This window comes from Mobula hypostoma, chromosome 14 (assembly GCF_963921235.1).
Source record: "Mobula hypostoma chromosome 14, sMobHyp1.1, whole genome shotgun sequence".
Classification (NCBI taxonomy): Eukaryota; Metazoa; Chordata; class Chondrichthyes; order Myliobatiformes; family Myliobatidae; genus Mobula; species Mobula hypostoma.
Genome location: NC_086110.1, coordinates 47,795,056 through 47,814,863, shown reverse-complemented (window position 1 = coordinate 47,814,863; position 19,808 = coordinate 47,795,056). Strand labels below are relative to the sequence as shown.

The following is a 19,808-nucleotide window of genomic DNA, read 5'->3' as shown; positions in this document are numbered from 1 at the left end:
CCCCTCTGCCATTTGATTCCTAAATGGACATTGAATCTTTGGACACTACCTCACTTTTTTTAATATACAGTATTTCTGTTTTTGCACATTTTAAAAATCTATTCAATACATGTATACCGTAATTGATTTACTTTTTAAAAAAAAATTTTTTCTCTCTGCTAGATTATGTATTGCATTGAACTGCTGCTGCTAAGTTAACACATTTCCCGTCACATGCCGGTGATAATAAACCTGATTCGGATTCTGATAAATGTTTGGTGTGAATGTCAGACTTTGCATGAAGTTGGTGTGCTGCCATGATATTATGAAGAGAAAGAATACATAAGCAGTAATGAAATCCATAGGAATATGCACAAAGAATTATGATTGTATTAAGCTCTGACTTTGAGAATACTAAACAAATCAAATGATTCATGGTTGTACAGCATGAAAACAGGCCCTTTTGGCCCAACCAATTTAACCTTGCTGTGCACAGTGCTAATCTAATTTAGCCCCATTTGACTATGTTTGGCCCTTATCCTTCTAAACTTTATTTAAACATATGATTGATACGATTGTGTGGCCTAAGGTAGAAGGAGATGAGTTATTAACTTCAAACTTTCTGCATTTTTACTCAAAGAATTAAACTGCACGTGCATGTAACGAGACCTGTAGAACTCATCTAGTCCTGACGAAGGGTCTCGGCCTGAAACGTCGACTGCACCTCTTCCTAGAGATGCTGCCTGGCCTGCTGCGTTCACCAGCAACTTTTATGTGTGTTGCTTGAACTCATCTCCTTCTACCTTAGGCCACAAACTTATCGATCACCACTGCTGTGGACCACCTGGAGGTCCAAGATGCTCTCGTTACATGCACGTGCAGTTCAACCCTTTGAGTGATAATGCAGAAAGTTTGAAGTTAATAACTCATCTCCTTCTATCTTAGGCCATGAACTTATCAATCACCCCTGCTGTGGACCGCTTCTACAAAGAAGGGATCCGTATGCTCCAGGAGGAGACTATGTTGAAAAATAAAATTGACTCCTACCTTAGGCCAAGAACTTATCAATCACCTCTCGTATACCTGCCAAATGTGCCTGCCTCTAATACTTCCTCTGGCAGATCATTCCACATACCCACCACCTGTGTGTGGAAAAGCTTGCCCCCCAGAGCCTCTCTAAATCCTTCTCCACTCAACTTAAACTTCTGCCCTTTAGTCTTAAATTCCCTTACACTTGGAAAAAGACTATGACTATTTATCCAATCCATTCCCCTTATGATTTTATAAACCTTTGTAAGGTCACCTCTCAGTCTCCTTAGCACCAGGGGAAACAGTCCAGGCATATCCAGTCTCTCCTTAGAATTCATGTCCTTCATTCTTAACGACATCCTTGTCAATCTTTTCTCCAGCCTCTAGCAAAATCATATCCTTCTTGTAGTATGGTGTTCAAAAGTCTGCACAATACTCGTAGTGCAATGTCACCGGTGACTTGTACAGCTGTAACACTCTTTGTTCCAACTGATGAAAGCAAGCAGGCCATTTGCCTTTATCGTGACCCTGTCTCCCTGTATGTAGTTCCACTTTCAGGGAACTGTATGCTTCTACCCCCAGATCCCTTTTGTGTAAAACACCACAGGGTCTTCCCATTTACTGCACATGTTGTGGCCTGGTTTAACTTCCTCGAATACATCTCTTCCCCCTTATCGGATTTAAATTCCATTTGCCATTCTTTTGTCCACTAAACCCCCAGTTTTGGTGTCACCTAGTATATACAAATTATTCACTACATTCTCATCCAAGTCATTAATATATATGACAAAAAAAATACAGAGAACCAGTGTGGATCCCTGCATTACTCCAACAATAATCCCTGGGGCCTCACAAAATAGGACGATGAAAAAGCTCCAGACTTGCCTCAATCAAAAATTGCAGATAGCTACTATTTTCCTTATAAACAATGTTTCCAGTTAATCCACAGGATAGGGGGAGAAAATATACTTTTCTAGCATTATGTTATTACTTATAATTTGAAGAGCAGGTGCCCTTTGTGAGAGACATACATCCTTGAAGTAAACAAGCTGAATCCAAGGCTGCTTTCAGTTTGTGAAACACAGTCATGCCTGTAGCTGTATTTATCACACATAAGATAGAGCTTGAGTGACCTATGTTTTGAGGGAATAAATGCATTGCAACATTTCTCCTTTTTGATCTGATTTTAAGAAAGTATAAGTGGTCAGATGGCTCATATATCTGCAATTGCTCTGTAATGTGTACCCTATCTGTATGTGTTTATCCTTACGGATTTTCAGCACTTATATTTTCAATCTTGTTCAGTTTGTGGTATATGATGAATTTGGAGACAAAGGTTCTTATGGTCCTCCTAACGAGGCAGTGAGTGCCACTACAGATGAAACGGTTATGGAGAACATAATCTGCGTGCTTTATTGATACTAAAACTTTACCTGAGAGTAAAATTCTACCTGAGAGAATTTGGTCATGGTATAGACTATTAAATTTGTGTTAAATAATGTGTTTTTTGTTTTATTGTTACATGGTTACTTATAAGACCATAAGACATAGGAGCAGAAATAGAACATTTGGCCCATCAAGTATGCTCTGTTGTTCAATCATGGCTGATCCTTTTTTCCCCTCCTTAGCCTCACTCCCTGGCCTCCCCATAACCTTTATGCCTTGTCCAATCAAGAAACTTTCAAGCTCTACCTTAAATACACCCAATGATTTGGCCTCTACAGGTGCCTGTAGAAACAAATTCCACAAATTCACCACCCTCTGGCTAAAGAAGTTTCTCCATATCTCTGTTTTAAATGGACGCCCCTCTATCCTGAGGTTGTACCCTCTTGTCCTAGACTCCCCCACCATGGGAAACATCCTTTCCACATCTACTCTGTCTAGGCCTTTCAACATTCGAAAGGTTTCAATGAGATCACCCCCTCATCCTTCTAAATTCCAGTGAATACAGACCCTGAGCCATCAAACGTTCCTCGTATAATAACCCTTTCATTTCTGGAATCTCCTCTGAACCCTTTCTAATGCCAGCACATCTCTTCTTAGATGAGGAGCCCAAAACTTTCACAATACTCAAGGTGAGTCCTCACCAGTGCCTTATAAAGCCTCGGCATCACATGCCAGCTCTTGTATTCTGGACCTACTAAAATAAATGCTAATATTGCATTTCCCTTCCTCACCACTGACTCTACCTGCAAGTTAACCTTTAGGGTGTTCTGCATAAGGACTCCCAAGTTCCTTTGCATCTCAGATTTTTGTATTTTCTCCCCATTTAGAAATTAGTCTGCACAATAATTTCTACTACCAAAGTACATGACCATGTATTTTCCGACATTGTATTTCATTTGCCACTTTCTTACCCATTCTTCTAATCTGTCTAAGTCCTCCTGCAGTCGTACTATTTCCTCAACCCTACCTGACCTTCCACCAATCTTTGTATTACCTGCAGACTTGGCAATAAAGCCATCTATTCCATCAACTAAAATATTGATATACAATATAATAAGTGGCAGTCCCAACATTGACCCCTACGGAACAACACTGCTCACTGGCAGCTAACCAGAAAAGGATCCTTTTATACCCACTCGCTGCCTCCTATGAAATAGCCAATGCTGTAACCATGGCAGTAACTTTCCTGTAATGCCATGGGCTCTTAACTTGGTAAGCAGCCTCATGTGTGGCATCTTGTCAAAGGCCTTCTGAAAGTCCAAATATACAACATCCACTGCATCCCCCTTATCTGTCCTACTTGTAAGCTCCTCAAACAATTCCAACAGTTTTGTCAGGCAGGATTTTCCCTTAAAGAAACCATGCTGACTTTGTCCTATATCAGCGGTCCCCAACCACCAGGCCTTAAAGAAACGATATGAGTCAGCTGCACCCTTCTCCTCATTCCCTGTCATGCACTATTGAATTTGGACATAGGTTTGCCAACTGTCCTGTATTTGCCTGGACATCCTGTATATTGGGCTAAATTGGTTTGTCCCATACGGGACCGCCCTTGTCCCGTATTTCCCCTGCTAAGGTAGAGCGTTCCCATGAAACCTTTCGTGCCGAAATGGCATAAAGCGAAGAAGCAATTACCATTAATTTATATGGGAAAAATCTTTGAGCGTTCCCAGACCCAAAAAAAACCTACCAAATAACTCATAAAACCTAAAATAACACTAACATATAGTAAAAGCAGGAATGATATGATAAATACACAGCCTATATAAAGTAGAAATAATGTATGTACAGTGTAGTCGGGAAGATTAAGCCAAAACCGATTTGTGGAAAAAAAAATCGGCACGTAAGTGCATGTGCACGTCACATATGCACACATTATGCATGTGCACACAGGTGCCTGTGCAAGGCTTCATGGTTATGGTCGTCTTTCTCGGGGTAAACTCAATGTCCCGTATTTGACTGCTACTTTTGTCCCTTATTTGGGAGTGAGAAAGTTGGCAACCCTAACTGTAAAAGACATGTTGAGGTGACTTCTTAAACACCGCCCCCCCCAGGTTGGCCGGTCTGCAAGAATATTGTCAATATTAAACCGGTCTGTGGTGCAAAAAAGGTTGGGAACCCCTGTCCTATATTGTTCTGTGTCACTAAGTACTCCATAGCGTCATCCTTAACAATTGACTCCAACATCAACTTATGTTCCTGTTATTGTTGTATTCGTGAGAGGAAATGTTGAAACGTGTAATTAACATTTTTATACTAATCAGTTTTTCCTCCCAATTTACAGAATCTGTCTATGACCTACTGCCAAAAGAGCTACAACTTTCATCAGGTGAGACAAAAATTGCATCAATGAGTCAGAAAAGTGGTGGTGATGAGGCAACTTCTCCCCCTTCCGCTGCAGTTGCTCCTGGTATGCAATTCTATTCAATTTTCTTCATTTGAATCTAAATCTGGTTGTCATGTGCACTGCCTGTAGTGGTTCAAGACATTATTTGAACTGCTGTCATTCTCAGAATTAGTGACTGTTCTAACTAGCAACATATTTTAAGAGGAACTGTGTTACAATACCTGAGATCCTGAAATAATCATTATTTTAATTTGTCATTGATTGTGCTTTATATTTAAACATATATTTGGAAAGAAATGGGTTGTTTGATTCAATTTAACAGAAATTGCAGGTAAACTGGGGAATATCTGTTCATTGACTTGTTACTGTTTTTCCTATGCCTCCATTAAAATATTTTAAAGTAGCAAAATGGAAATTTAAATAATTAATAATTTTCAAAGGTTTTTGTTACATCCTTAGTATTTGAGTTTTTGGTGGTAAACTCTGATGCCACATTTAGAAGTTGTAAATATGAATTTTGATGCTGTTTGATAACATCTGTGCAATTCCTCTAATGTCAAAATAGCTTGAGGTGCTTTGCAGGATCAGGGTCACAGCAAATCTTTCAGGAAGCACATTAAAAGCTTATCAAGGAAGTAGGTTTTAAGAGATGTCCAGAAAGGAAAGTGGAATAGACACTTTATATTTTAAGGAAAGACTTGTTAGCTAAAGATGTAATGAAACTATGTATCTAGAATGATTGCATGACTAGATGAGATCACAGCAATGAAGAACAAGGGCATAAAGTGATTATGCAAGAATGAAAAACTGAAGATCAAAACAATTCTGAACAGTGAACATACAGGTGATGAGTAAATAGAATGGCATGAGTTAGGAGACAGGCAGTAGAGTTTTGGATGACTTTCATTTTGTCTGCCTGTCTGTCTATCTAATCTATCTATTGATCAGAATAGGCCTTTCTGGCTCTTCGAGCCGTGTTGCCCAGTAACCCCTGATTTAACCTAAGGGACTGTTTACAACGGAACACTTTACAATGACCAATTAACTGGTACATCTATGGACTGTGGGAGGAAACCGAAGCACCTGGAGAAAACCCAAGTGGTCATGGGGAGAACGTACAAACTCCTTACAGGTAGAGATGGAATTGAACCCAGGTCACTGGTACTATGAAGCATTATGCTAACCACTACTATGCTACTTTGCTGCCCCACAGAGTGTTGTATGAAGGATGCCAGCTGTATGTGCATGAGAATGAGTTTCATCATCTAATGTGCTCAGACAAGAATAGAAATGGGGGTGGAATTGCTAATATTACTAATGATACAAATACTACAGTTCAAAGTTCATCTCAAGGCCAATTATGCCAACAAAGTTAAGAAAGAGAATTTAGTTAGTGAACACTTCCTGTTAAGGACTCAGGCTGAAAAATAATTTTTAAAAAACTGAAGTTGTTGTCAGCATACATGTTTGAACTAAAGGCTGTTTGTTCAGGAAATGTTTTAAGGGGCAGGCTGTAGATAAGCATAGGAGGAGGTCAACAGTACAGATCTTTGGAGAAAGCCCAATTCAGAAGCTAGAAGCCTTTGCAAGTGATTTTGTGATGATGGCTATTTAGATAAAAATAGAACCAAGCCAGCATAATCTAACACAACTGTAAGGTGGTGATTAGACACTGGTAGAGAATGGTATGGTGCACCACTGACTCTTTTATCAGCAAACTTAATTTATTCTGTTCTCTGTCTGCACAACAAATTTCAATAACTTTTGATAGAGTGAAGTTAGATCCAATGTTAAACGCTGTTTGAATCTAGTGTTACTTCATGAGATGTTAAGTTCATCTGATTACAAACTATTTTCTGGAGTTTCATGGGTTTTTCTTCTCTTCCTGTTACTCCTTTTCCCCTCTGCTTCCACCTTTATCTATCTACTTTTTGCAAAAACTTTCTGTTTTCATTCTGTTTTGTCATCCAACATAGACATCACCATCTTTTCTTGGGCACATCATTCTGTTCATCATTTAGAAGACCATAAGATATTGGAACAGAGTGAGACCATTTGGCTGATTGAGTCTGCTCCACCATTCAAATATGGCTGTTTTTTGTTCAATCTGGTTCTCTCTTCTCAACTCCCTTGTGAAACAAATTTATGTGTTTCTCTTTTTCTTCTATATTTTGTCTTTACTACTATATGCCTCACAACTTTTATTTTTCCCACTTTAGGCTTGTTGCAAGAGTATTCCTTTTTGTTCTATTAATTAGCATGTTTCTCTTTTTCATATTGCTTTTTATGGAAACTTGAAGGTAAACTCAAAGGTACTGGCTCTTAGATTACAGCAAAAATGCTTAGATTTCCAAAAATTGGTTAAAGCCTTAGATTGGGAAGTACCAATTTAATTCTGGTTAACTTCACTGGAGTCTTGTTGCCACAGATACCCTTAGCTATATTTTCCAGTTGATACTATCTTCAGACAGTTGGTTGCATTTCAAAACATATTTCTCTAAAAAAAAACTTGCAACATCCATTTCTTTCACTACAATATTTTAAAATTAGTGAGAAACGCGACAGAGGTGGCAGTGATGGGGAAGTAAACACTGGATTGCTAATCAAGGAGGAAATTATACGTGTTTAAGACACAAATGTCAAATCTCACTGATTAGGGAAATAGTAGAGAGTTGCAAGCTTGAGAAAGCTTGGCCTGATGATATGGTGGGATTGAGTGTGGTCAGGGACCATCTATATTGGTGAGCCAAATGTCAATCTATATTTAGTCTAATAATGGCTAAAAGGATTATTTTAATATCTTGTGTGTGGGTTCACAATGACAAAATATATTATGTAGATAGAGACCAAAATTATTTTTTAAAGATAATGGAATAAATTGATTTGGAATTGCATGGGATTTATAGCTACTTCATTATGACTTTACCTTTAAATAGTTCCGAATCCGTTCTGTCAGGTGTATCGCATCATTCAAATGTAATTGGTACTTGTGTCTAGCATTAGAAACACACAATAGAGCCAAAAGTGTCACTTGCAAATGCCATCTTCCACCTTCCATGCTAGAAGTTTGAGACCATGACCAAGTTTAAGGATGTTCTAATTCTGGTAAATCTGAAAAAAATATGTTTGCAAAAAATACATTCTACAATTCTGAATCTTGAATCAAGAGTAAGAGAACTGAGGAAATCCTATGAAGTGAGAAGTTTAATAGGTTTCTCTAAGAAAAGGAATTTATTGGTAATCAACACACATCAAAGTTGCTGGTGAATGCAGCAGGCCAGGCAGTCAAGTTTTTTAGTGAAAGAGAAGGTATTTATATCAAACATAAAGATGACAGTTTAACAGTCTATGAAAGCAATTTCGGGTTGACATTATCAGAAAAAGAAGTAACATAAGCATTAAACCCCTTTGTCTATAATTTAGAAAATTGGAGGGTGGAATTGATTCTGTCTACAAGATTGCAGCATTGTTTTTTAAAGTAGTCAGCTGAATTAATTGCATCACAGATATCAACTGCTAGAAGAACCTTACATGGCATATTCAGTTTATGTTTGAAATGTTAAAGGAAGTGTAGAAGTGTTTCTGTGTGTAGAAAGCCCCTTGTATGAGAATATGAATATAGATTTTCAGTGGAACAGCCGAAACCTATCCTTTATCAAAGTTAAATTTTATTCAAATCAATGGAATCGATATTTGATTTCCAGTTTGGATGAAAGATTTGAATCGACCTAGAATACCATAAGGGAGGGTGGAACATTATCTCTGAAAGACACAAAAGCCAGAGGTAAAATAACCAAATGGGAACAACAGTTAATGTAATTTTTGGACGTGTATCAAAGTTTTGGAGAAATCGGGGAAAGGCATGATTCAAGTAAATTGCAAACTTGAGAGTCATAATGCAATTGTACTTTTCTGGAGTAAATCAATATGCAAATTCTTCACTCTTGGAAGCATATAATCATAACTACCACAAAACCATAGTTGCCAGAACTTATTCTTCTCAACAAAGCAGCCAGTAATAACCATGATGTTGGTTGAAAAAATTGGTGCTGGGAGTGTAATTGTCAATTATCAAACTCGATAATAAGTCAAATTGTCATAGTTTCTTGTTGTGAAGGACATAAGTTTGGAACTGGGGCTGTAAGACTTGCAATAAAAAAGAAATATTTTTACAATGAAATGTAAGCACCGAACATGGCTATTTTCTTAACTCGTGATGAATAAAGAACTAGGAAACCAGTTACGTAAAATGGCTAAAATAAATTCAAGCGATCTTTGACCATTTTCATACAGAATGAATGGCGTTCTGTAAAAATGTGATGACATAGATTACAAATATTTTGTACAGATTCATAGACACTGGATGGAATTCGTACTATCTTATGAAAAGCAGTTAATTTCAATACTTCTCTACTCCACCACCTCCAAATTAAAACTTGAATTTCATGTAAAGATTTAAAATCGTTTTACTTTTGTAGGTTCCATAATTATACATCTCTGAAATGGATATATTTTCCCGTATGTTTAAAATGTTTAATATAGTCTGCTCATGATTTTTGTGTTATCTTTAACCTACTGACATTTATCATTGAGGGCAAATTAATTGGTAGTACATTAGTCATAGTCATACTTTATTGATCCCGGGGGAAATTGGTTTTCATTACAGTTAACATATATATTTATTATTTTATATATTGTATATAGTTATATTTAGAAATCATTAATTGCAGAAAAGGAATAACGAATAACATTGTGAGGGGTAGAGTACTTTGCAGGGAATGGTGTGACACTTCGGTACCAGTGACATAGTAAAAAAAATGGACAAGGTTCAGCAGGGAGATTTCAGTAGTTAGCAAGAAAATGTTAAAAGCATCATCTCAAAAGTAGTAATTTCTAATTACTCACAATGCCCTCTGCGAGCAACTAAATAAAAGGGGTGACATGGTGTGAAGCATTTTTGCAGCGAAGGTATGGGGGGGGGGTGGTTGGATTAGTTCTGGGTAGGTGGAATTTGTATAAACCAGACTTAATGTATCTCAATGGAACTGGAACCAGTGTCCTTGTTACATTTAGAAATAAAGGGTTAGAGAAGAGAAATTGGAAAAGTTTTAAGCAGTTTGCTAGGGACTACAAACTGAGGTGTAACCTTGAAAAAGAGAGAAAAAGGTGCACAAAAATTGTTGAAGATAGTGTGTTAGAGCAAGAAGTAGTTGCATTTTAAGTAGGATGCATTTAAGGAAATGCATAAGTTCAAATCTAAATGCGCAAAATGTTCAAAGCTTCATTTATTATCAAAGCATGTATCTGTATACAACTTGAAATTTGTGATGTAGCCATGTGGCTACATGACTACAAGGGAAGCTCAGGAGTGCTTACAGGACTGCTTTGAATTGGTGGACTGGACTGTATTCAGGGATTCATCTTCGAACCTGGATGAGTATGCTGCAGTTGTTAAAGACTTCATTAAAACCTGTGTGGATGAGTGTGTGCTCACAAAGACTAACTGTACATTTCCAAACCAAAAGCCATGGATGAACCAGGAGGTATGTCGTCTGCTGAAGGCTAGATCTGTGGCATTCAAGTCTGGTGACCCAGGCCTGTACCAGAAAACCAGATCTGCAGAGGGCTATTTCAAGAGCGAAGAGACAATTTCGAGTGAGCTTGGAGACGACATCGGATGCACAACAACTCTGGCAGGGCTTGCAAGGCATTACTTCCGACAAAGCGAAACCCAATAGCATGAAAGGCAGCGATGCTTCACCACCAGATGAACTCAACGCCTCTATGCCTGCTTTGAAAGGGAGAATACAACTACAGCTGTGAAGATCCCTGATGACCCTGTGATCTCTGTCTCAGCGGCCGATTTTAGGCGATTTTTAAAGAGAGTGAACCCTCATAAGGCGGAAGGTCCTGGTGGAGTATCTGGTAAAGCTCTGAAAACCTGTGCTAACCAACTGGCTGGGGTATTCAAGGACATTTTCAACCTCTCACTGCTACGGTCAGAAGTTCCCACTTGCTTCAAAAAGGCAACAATTATACCAGTGCCTAAGAAGAATAAGGTGAGCTGCCTTAATGACTGTCGTCCGGTAGCACTCACATCGACAGTGATGAAATGCTTTGAGAGATTGGTCATGACTAGACTGAACTCCTGCCTCAGCAAGGACCTGGACCCGTTGCAGTTCACCTATCACCACAATAGGTCAATGGCAGATGCAATCTCAATGGCTCTCCATGCGACTTTAGACCACATGGACAGCACAAACACCTCTTTCAGGATGCTGTTCATTGACTGTAGCTCAGCATTTAATACCATCATTCCCACAATCCTGATTGAGAAGTTGCAGAATCCGGGCCTCTGTACCTCCCTCTGCAATTGGATCCTCGACAAACTGTGCGGATTGGTGATAACAAATCCTCCTCGCTGATGATTAACGCTAGGCATAGCTCAAATACCATCTGTAGATTAGCTGACAATACAACCATTGTTGGTAGAATCTCACGTGGTGACATGAGGGCGTACAGGAGTAAGATATGCCAACCAGTGGAGTGGCGCTGTAGCAACAACCTGGCACGCAATGTCAGTAAGACGAAAGAGCTGATTGTGGACTTCTGGAAGGGTAAATCGAAGGAACACATATTAATCCTCATAGAGGGATCAGAAGTGCAGAGAGTGAGCAGCTTCAAGTTCCTAGATGTCAAGATCTCTGAGGATCTAACCTGGCCCTAACATATCAATGCAGCTATAAAGAAGGCAAGACAGTGGCTATACTTCATTAGGACTTCAAAGAGATTTGGTATGTCAACAAATACATCCAAAAACTTCTATAGATGTACTGTGGAAAGCATTCTGACAGGCTGCGTCACTGTCTGGTATTGGGGGGGGGGGGGGGGAGGGGCTACTGCACAGGACCGAAAGTAGCTGCAGAGGGTTGTAAATTTAGTCGGCTCCATCTTGGGTACTAGCCTACAAAGTACCCAGGACATCTTCAAGGAGTGGTGTCTCAGAAAGGTAGCATCCATTATTAAGGACCTCCAGCATCCAGGGTATGCCCTTTTCTCACTGTTACCATCAAGTAGGAGGTACAGAAGCATGAAGACACACACTCAGCTGTTCAGGAACAGCTTCTTCCCCTCTGCCATCCAATTCCTAAATGGACATTGAACCCTTGGATGCTACCTTACTTTTTTCAATAGATAGTATTTCTGGATTTTGCATGATTTCAATCTATTCAATATATGTATACTGTCTAAAGTATACCGAGTAAGATTTACTTATTTGTTATTATTTTTATTTTACCTTTTTTTCTTCTACATTATGTATTGCATTGAACTGCTGCTACTAAGTTAACAAATTTCACGTCACATGCCAGTGATTGTAAACCTGATTCTGAAATTATGACGTTATGACAAAAGTGTCATTTTGGCTTACAACAAAAGAAATGGGCGTTAAAGATTGAGTATTAAATATTCCAGATATCTTGGCATTTTGGAAGGGAGAAGAGAAGTTGATCCAAAAAAATATTGCAATGCTAGAAACAAAGGATATCCTGGAACAGTCCTTTAATATCCTAATATAGAATGGAATGCTAATAACATAAACAGCAAAGAGAAGGAAGAATTTTTGAGTTGTGTTTGGGCATTGCCTTGATCATATTTCTGGCCCAATGAGGATGGAGGCGTTGGATAGAGGGAGTTAGAACTGGGCAGTATCATTTGGGAAATATTTAGGGAACAGTAAACAATGTATCATAAAGTAATCTTCTTATCAAATATTGGAAGGCAGAATTGAGATTTAACAATGTGATGTTTTCTAGAGGAGATGATTTGGGTACAGCCTTGGCCACTTATCATAAGGGTAAAGGTAGTGATATTGGAGACAGTGAATCCTGGGTGATGAAAGAGATAGAAGGTAAAATAAAGCAAAGAAAATGCATATTAGAGATGTGAGGTTAATAATGACTGATTATGCAAAGTTAAAATGGGAAGTTTATAAAATAAGTGGGGCTCAGTGAGGGTAAGAAAAGATGGGCAAAAAACATAAAATGTAATCCTAAAAACTTCTATAGCCATAAATATCATAAATGAATAGTAAGGGTGGGATTGATCAGGGACCAAAAAGACCTACTTATGGAGGTAGAGGATGTGACTGTGATACTAAGTGAGTACTTTAATGATAAATACAGAGAAAGATGGTGTTGCTGGAATCTCAGTAATTGAAGATGTAATTGACATACTGGATGGACTAAACTTTATTTAAGAGGAGACACTGGAAGACTTACAGTACGCTGGAGGAACTCAGCAGGTCGGGCAGCATCAGTGGAAACGTTGACTCATCGTTTCCACTGATGCTGCCCGACCTGCTGAGTTCCTCCAGCGTACTGTAAGTGTTGCTTTGATCCCAGCATCTGCAGATTATTTTGTGTTTAAGACACTGGACGAGCTAGCTGTAAATAAAATGAATTAAACACCCAATCCAGATGGGATCCTTTCTCAGTTTGTGTAAGTGAAAATTGTAAAAGAAGGCTATAATCTTTCAAACAATTGTCGATAAGGTGTCCGAGCAATGCAGATTGTGCTTCAGCAAAAAATCGGCGTCAGGACAAAGCTAGCACGTACAGGTCAGTCACTTTCAACTCATTGGTGAGGAAACTTTAAGACATAATAATTAAGGATATAGACAATTATGAATTAATTTGTGAAATCGGGTTAGAATTTATTAAGGAGAAATGTTTATCTAATTTATCGTTATCGATGAGGTAACATAAAGGTTCAATGAAGAAAGCTTTTAAAAGACAATGACAAACTGCCACATAATAGTCCTGCCAAGATTGAAACCTATGATGTAAAAGGAGTAGTAGAAGATTGTTTAGAAACTTAGCTCAGTGACAGGAAATACAGAGTAGTAGTGAACTGTTTGTTTTTGGATGAAGGGAGAGGTGCTGTATTGTTCTCCAGAGGTCTGTTCTAGGGTCAGTGTTCTCAGAATATATATAAGACCATAAGTTATAGGAGCAGAAGTAGGTCATTCAGCCCATCAAGTCTGCTCTGCCATTCAATCATGGGCTGATCCAATTCTTCCAGTCAACCCCACTCCCCTGCTTTCACCCCATACCCTTTGATGCCCTAGCTAATCAAGAACCTATCTATCATTAAATATACCCAATGACTTGGCCTCCACAGCCGCTCGTGGCAACAAATTCCACAGACTTACCCCCCTCTGACTAAAGTAATTTCTCCGCATCTCAGTTCTAAAAGGACGTTCTTCATCCTGACGTTGTGCCCTCTTGTCTTAGAATCCCCTACCATGGGAAATAACTTTGCATATCTAATATATTCAGGCCTTTTAACATTCAGAATGTTTCTATGAAATCCCCCCTCATTCTCCTCATTCCCCCCTCATTATATATTTTAGTAACTTGGATTTCGGAGTTCAAGATACCTTTCTGAATTTGCAGAGAAGTCCTAGGGTCTACAAACACAGAATATGGACAAGGAAGTAGTGATTAACCTTAATATGGTATTAGTTTGTTCACGATGTGAGTACTGTGTCCAATTCAGACTTTAAGAAAAATGTGAATGGTTGTAGAGAGGTGCTGAAGGATTCTTCATAGATTTGAAAAGCTTGGGTTCTTAAAAAGAGGCGATTGAAACAGAATCTGACAGGGATATTTAAAAGCATGAAATGTCTATAAGAGGGTAGAGATAGAGAAGCTATTCCCACTTGTGGATGAGGTGAAAAACCAGAAAGGGAACAAAGAAGTTAACTGCAGAAGAGCCAAAAGTGACATTGAGGGAAAAAAACTTGTTCACCTAAGTAGTTGAGATCTAAACTACACTGCTGGAGTTGGAAGTGGATACATACCCAGTGTGGCATTTGAAAATAAAACTGCTAGAAAGAAGAAACAATTGTTTTATTTCTAAATCCTTTGTTCTTAGCATTTATGTATATATAGCAGGCGAGTAGTAATTTATCTTTATAAATCTCTCAAAAATAGTTAAAACATAAGTTGTAACGGCGACATGTTAAATCTCCTCTGTAGAAGTATAGCTTAGCAGAAGTGGGTAAAAGCTAAGTATTTAGAGTGGGCAAAAGATGGAAGTGAACCTCAAAAAATCAGAACAAGCAAACATTATTCCCAATTTAGATTACCAATTTGACATCCAAATCAAAAACTGTAACTAAATTTGTGGATTAAATGTGGAAGAGTTAACTGAAGTAGACAGCAGCAAATTACACAAAGGCGTTTATAGCATTATAAGCAAATAGCAAATTAATTTCAGCAGTTATATTTTGGTAAGGAAGTAAAGGCTATAAATTAAGTAGGTGAACAAAAGAATTGAGAGTATAGATACATCACCAAGAAATTGTCACACAAGTCAGTAATGCTTGAATTAAGAAATTGGGACTTATTTCTGGGTAGATTGAATTGAAAATTACGAAGCAAAGCATTTTTTTTCAGATCTTGGTTGGACTATATTTGGAGTCCTGTAGACAGTTCAGATTGCGTTCACAAAGATGACACCTGATGTGAGGGGATTTGTATATCATTAAAGGATGAATAGGGTCATAGATTCATAGAGCACTACAGCACAGAAACAGGCCCTTCAGCCCATCTACTCCATGCCAAACTATTAATCTGCTTAGTCCCATTGACCTGCATCTGGACCATAGCCCTCCATACCCCTCACACCCAAGTACCTATCCAAATTTCTCTTAAATGTTGAAATTGAACCCTCCACCACTTCCGCTGGCAGATTGTTCCACACTCTCACCACCCTCTGAGTGAAGAAATTCCCTCTCAATGCTCCCCTTAAGTATTTCACACTTAACCCATGACCTCTAGTTGTAGTTTCAACCACCCCCAGTAGAAAAGGCCTGCTTGCATTTACCCCATCTACACCCCTCATAATTTGTATACCTCTATCAAATCTCCCCTCATTCTCCTACTCTCAAGGGAATAACGTGTTAACCTATTCAGCCTTTCCCTATAAACTCAGGTTCTCAAGTTCTGGCAACATCCTTCTAAATTTTCTCTGTACTCTCTAAACCTTATTTACATCTTTGATGTAGGTAGGTTACCAAAACTGCACACAATACTCCACATTAGACCTTACCAACAACTTGTACAATTTCAACATAACATCCCAACTTCTGTATTCAGTATTTTGATTTATGAATGCTAATGTGCCAGAAGCTTTTTTATGACCCCAACTCCCTGTGATGCCTCTTTCAATGTATTATGGACCTGTATTCCCAGATCCCTTTGTTCTACCACACACCTCAGTGCCCTGCTGTTTACTGTGCAAGACCTACTATGGTGGGTTCTATCAAAGTGCAACACCTCGCACTTGTCTGCATTAAATTCCATCTGCCATTTTTTAGCCCATTTTCCAGCTTATTCAGATTCTGCTGCAAGCTTTGGCAGTCTTCCTCACTGCCCACTATACCCCCAATCTTGGTGTCATCTTCAAATTTGCTAATCCAGTTTACCACATTATCATCCAGATCATTGAAATGAATGAAGAAACAGTGACCCAACACCGATCCCTGTGGCACTCCACTAGTCGTAGGCCTCCAATCAGAAAGGCAGCCATCTACTACCACTTTCTGGCTTTTCCCGACATAAGGAAAGAGTTAAATATGATTCTTCCCTGGTATGTGCTAAAGTAAAATGGAAGTCTGTAAGACAAAATAGCGTTAGCCCAGAGTGGGATTGTTTGGAGAAAGTACAAGAGAACCAGTCAATAGCAGTGTTTTGAGAGAGTTAAGCGAGGTCTACAGCCATAGTAGTGGATAGTGGTAAAAAACATGTTTGTCTGGAGAAGGTGAAATCGCTGTGCAGGTGCAGGTATTAAATGCATGGGAAGGTACTGGGGTGATAACTATGTTATGCTTTGAAGGAATCTTAGATGGTATAAAAAAAGGACAATTCCATTGAGAGGAAAAGAGAGAGAAGGAGGGTGAGAGAGTGCAGAGAATACCTTGCAATAATTTATTCACTACTGATGTCAGGCTCACTGGCCTAACATTTCCTGGCTTATGCTTAGAGCCTTTCTTAAATAATGGAACAACATTAGCTATCCTCCAATCCTCTGGCACCTTACCTGTGGCTAAGGATGTTTCAATATCTCTTCTAGGGCCCTGCATTTTCTGTGCTAGCCTCCCACAGGGTCTGTGAGAACACCTTATCAAATCCCTGGGGATTTATCCACCCTAATTTTCCTGAGGCAGCAAACCCCACCTCCTCTGTATTCTGTATATGGTCCGTGACCTCACTGCTGCTTTGCCTTACTCCTATAGACTCTGTATCTGTCTCCTAAGTAAATACAGATGCAGAAAATCCATTTAAGATCAGATGACCACTCTGATATTCCAGAGGACCAATTTTGTCCCTTGCTATCCCTTTGCTCTTAATATATCTGTAGACGGCCTTGGGATGCTCCTTTACCTTGTCTGCTAGAGTAAAATCATGCTTTCTTTTAAGTACTTTTTTCTTAAGTGCTCTTGCATTTGTTGTATTTCTCAAATACCTCATTTGTTCCTACCTACCTATACATGCTCTCTACCTCCCTTCTTTTTTAAACCAGGGACTCAACATCTCCCTCAAACCAAGATTCTCTAAATCTGTTATCCTTGCCTTTTATTCTGACAGGAACATAGACATTCTGTACTCTCAAATTTTACTTTTGAAGATTTACCAAGTACATGCAAGAAAACAATCTGCCCCAATCTACACTTGCCAAATCTTTTCTGATACAATTAAATCTGGCCTTTTTCCTACTTAGAATTTCAACTTTAGGAGCAGACTTATCCTTCTTTGTAATTATCTTGAAACTAATGGCATTATGGTCACTAGACATAAAGTGTTCCCCTACACAAGCTTCAGTCACTTGCTCTGTCTCATTCCCTAAAAGGAGATCTAGTATCATACTCTCTGTAATTGGGACCTCTGTGTACTAATTAAGGAAACTTTCCTGAATACATTTGACAAACTATTATATCCAGTCCTTTTACAGTATAGCAGTCTCAGTCAATATGTGGGTAGTTAAAATCACCTATTATCATAACCATATGCTTGTTGCGGCAGCCTATGATCTCTCTATAAATTTGCTGCTCTGAATCCTGCAAACTGTTGGGTGGTCTATAATCAAAAGCAGAATCAGGTTTATTATCACCGGCATGTGACATGAAACTTGTTAACTTAGCAGCAGCAGTTCTATGCAATACATAATATAGAACGGGCGGGGGGAGGGATAAATAAGTTAATCAATTACAGAAAGTATATAAGCAACACACGCAAACTGCTAGAGGAGCTCAGCAGGCCAGGCAGCATCTATGGAAAAGAGTACAGTTCACCCTTCAACAGGACTGGGAAAAAAATTGAGGTAGTATTCATGGGTTCACTGTTCGTTTTAGGAATTGTATGCCAGAGAGGAAGAAGCTGGTCCTGAATCACTAAGTGTGTGCCTTCAGGCACCATACCTCCCTCTTGATGGTAACAGTGAGAAGAGGGCATGCCCTGGGTGATGGGGTCCTTAATAACGGACATTGCCTTCCTGAGCATAGCTCCTTTAAGATGTCTTGGGAACTATGGAGGCTAGTACCCAAGATAGAACTGACTAAATTTACAACTTTCTGTAGCTTCTTTTGGTCACCCTACAATTGCATCCCCCCCATACCAGACAGTGATGCAGCCTGTCAGAATGCTCTCCATAGTACGCCTATAGAAGTTTTCAAGTGTTTTAGTTGACAAGCCAAATCTCTTCAAACTGCTAATAAAATATAGCCACTGCCTTGCCTATTATCCCACTGATATGGTCATTCCTTTCTTATTTCTTAGTTCTATCCATATAGTCTCAGTCGACTATCTCTCCAGTCTGCCATGTTGTTTTCCCTGATTAGTAATGCTACCTTCCCCCCCTTTTATCACTCCAGCTCTATAATGTCTAAAGCAATAGCACCCTGGAATATTGAGCTGCTCATCCTGCCCCTCCTGCAATCAAGTCTCACTAATGGCTACAATATCACAATTTCACCTGCTGATCCATGCCCTAAGCTCATCTGCCTTTTCTACAATGCTCCTTGCATTGAAATATACACAACGCAGAACATTAGATCCACCATGCGAAATCTTTCAGTTCTTGACTTTGTATGTAGGCTTTGCTTTTTTTCCTCAACCACTCCACTATCTGCTCCGGCACTCTGGTTCCTAACCCCTTGCAACTCTTCTCCTATGCACCAGCAGATCTTACTGCAAGGATTTTTTTTTTCTTTTTGATAGGAAGCAGTCAGTAGAAAGGAAGCAGTCAAATAGAGATCTTTAAAATTATAGTGTTGATATCAATAATACAAGATGTAAAACAGAAAATGCTGAAAACATTCACAGGGCTAGCAACATCTGTTTAAAGAAGAATAGAGTGAATTTTCCAGGTTTAAGACTTTTCATAAAAACTGACCTGAAATATTAACATTATTCCTCCTCTAATGTCTGTACTGCTGAGTGTTTCAGTGTGAATGTTATGAAGCAATTAAATATGGAATTCTGAACAGCGTTTGTTTTTACTCTGAGACTACCTTGAGGTAAATAGAAACCTTAATGGGAAAGGTAGCTGAGTATATGAGGGGGAAGGCAAATTAAGAGCTATGCTATAGAGATAGCACAAGAGGGATGAGAAGGATTCAAGTAGAGGACAAATACCCTTTTGAATTAATAGGACTAAATGGACGGGTTTCTGTGCTGTATATGCAATGTGATTCTAGTTCAATGTAATCAGCATTAGGCAGACTCACATTTATGAAATATAACCATTTGCTGAATACAGTTTCTACCCAACCTTTGGCTCAAGTTCAAATAAGCATGCTCTTTTGCACCAATGGGTATTTTTCCATGCTCTTTTGTTTGTGGCATCATTTAGTGAATGACCATTTAACATCAATTTAGAGGCAACTATATGTCTGAATGTACATTGTGTATACCTTAATAATCCACAAATAGTTTAGCATGTA

General features: G+C 38.8%; 1 protein-coding gene across 3 annotated transcripts in view; it reads left to right on the top strand.

The window, feature by feature from the left end:
• The window catches only part of nfat5b (nuclear factor of activated T cells 5b), a 204,900-nt gene that overhangs the window by 105,276 nt on the left and 79,816 nt on the right, over window positions 1-19,808 (top strand). For all 3 annotated transcript variants that reach the window (XR_010020321.1, XM_063067098.1, XM_063067097.1), the window contains exon 2: window positions 4,739-4,864. Coding sequence is in view for 2 of the 3 variants with exons in the window: in XM_063067098.1 (XP_062923168.1) it covers window positions 4,739-4,864 (126 nt within the window). In the remaining variant the exon portion in view is untranslated. The remainder of the gene's footprint in view (window positions 1-4,738; window positions 4,865-19,808) is intronic.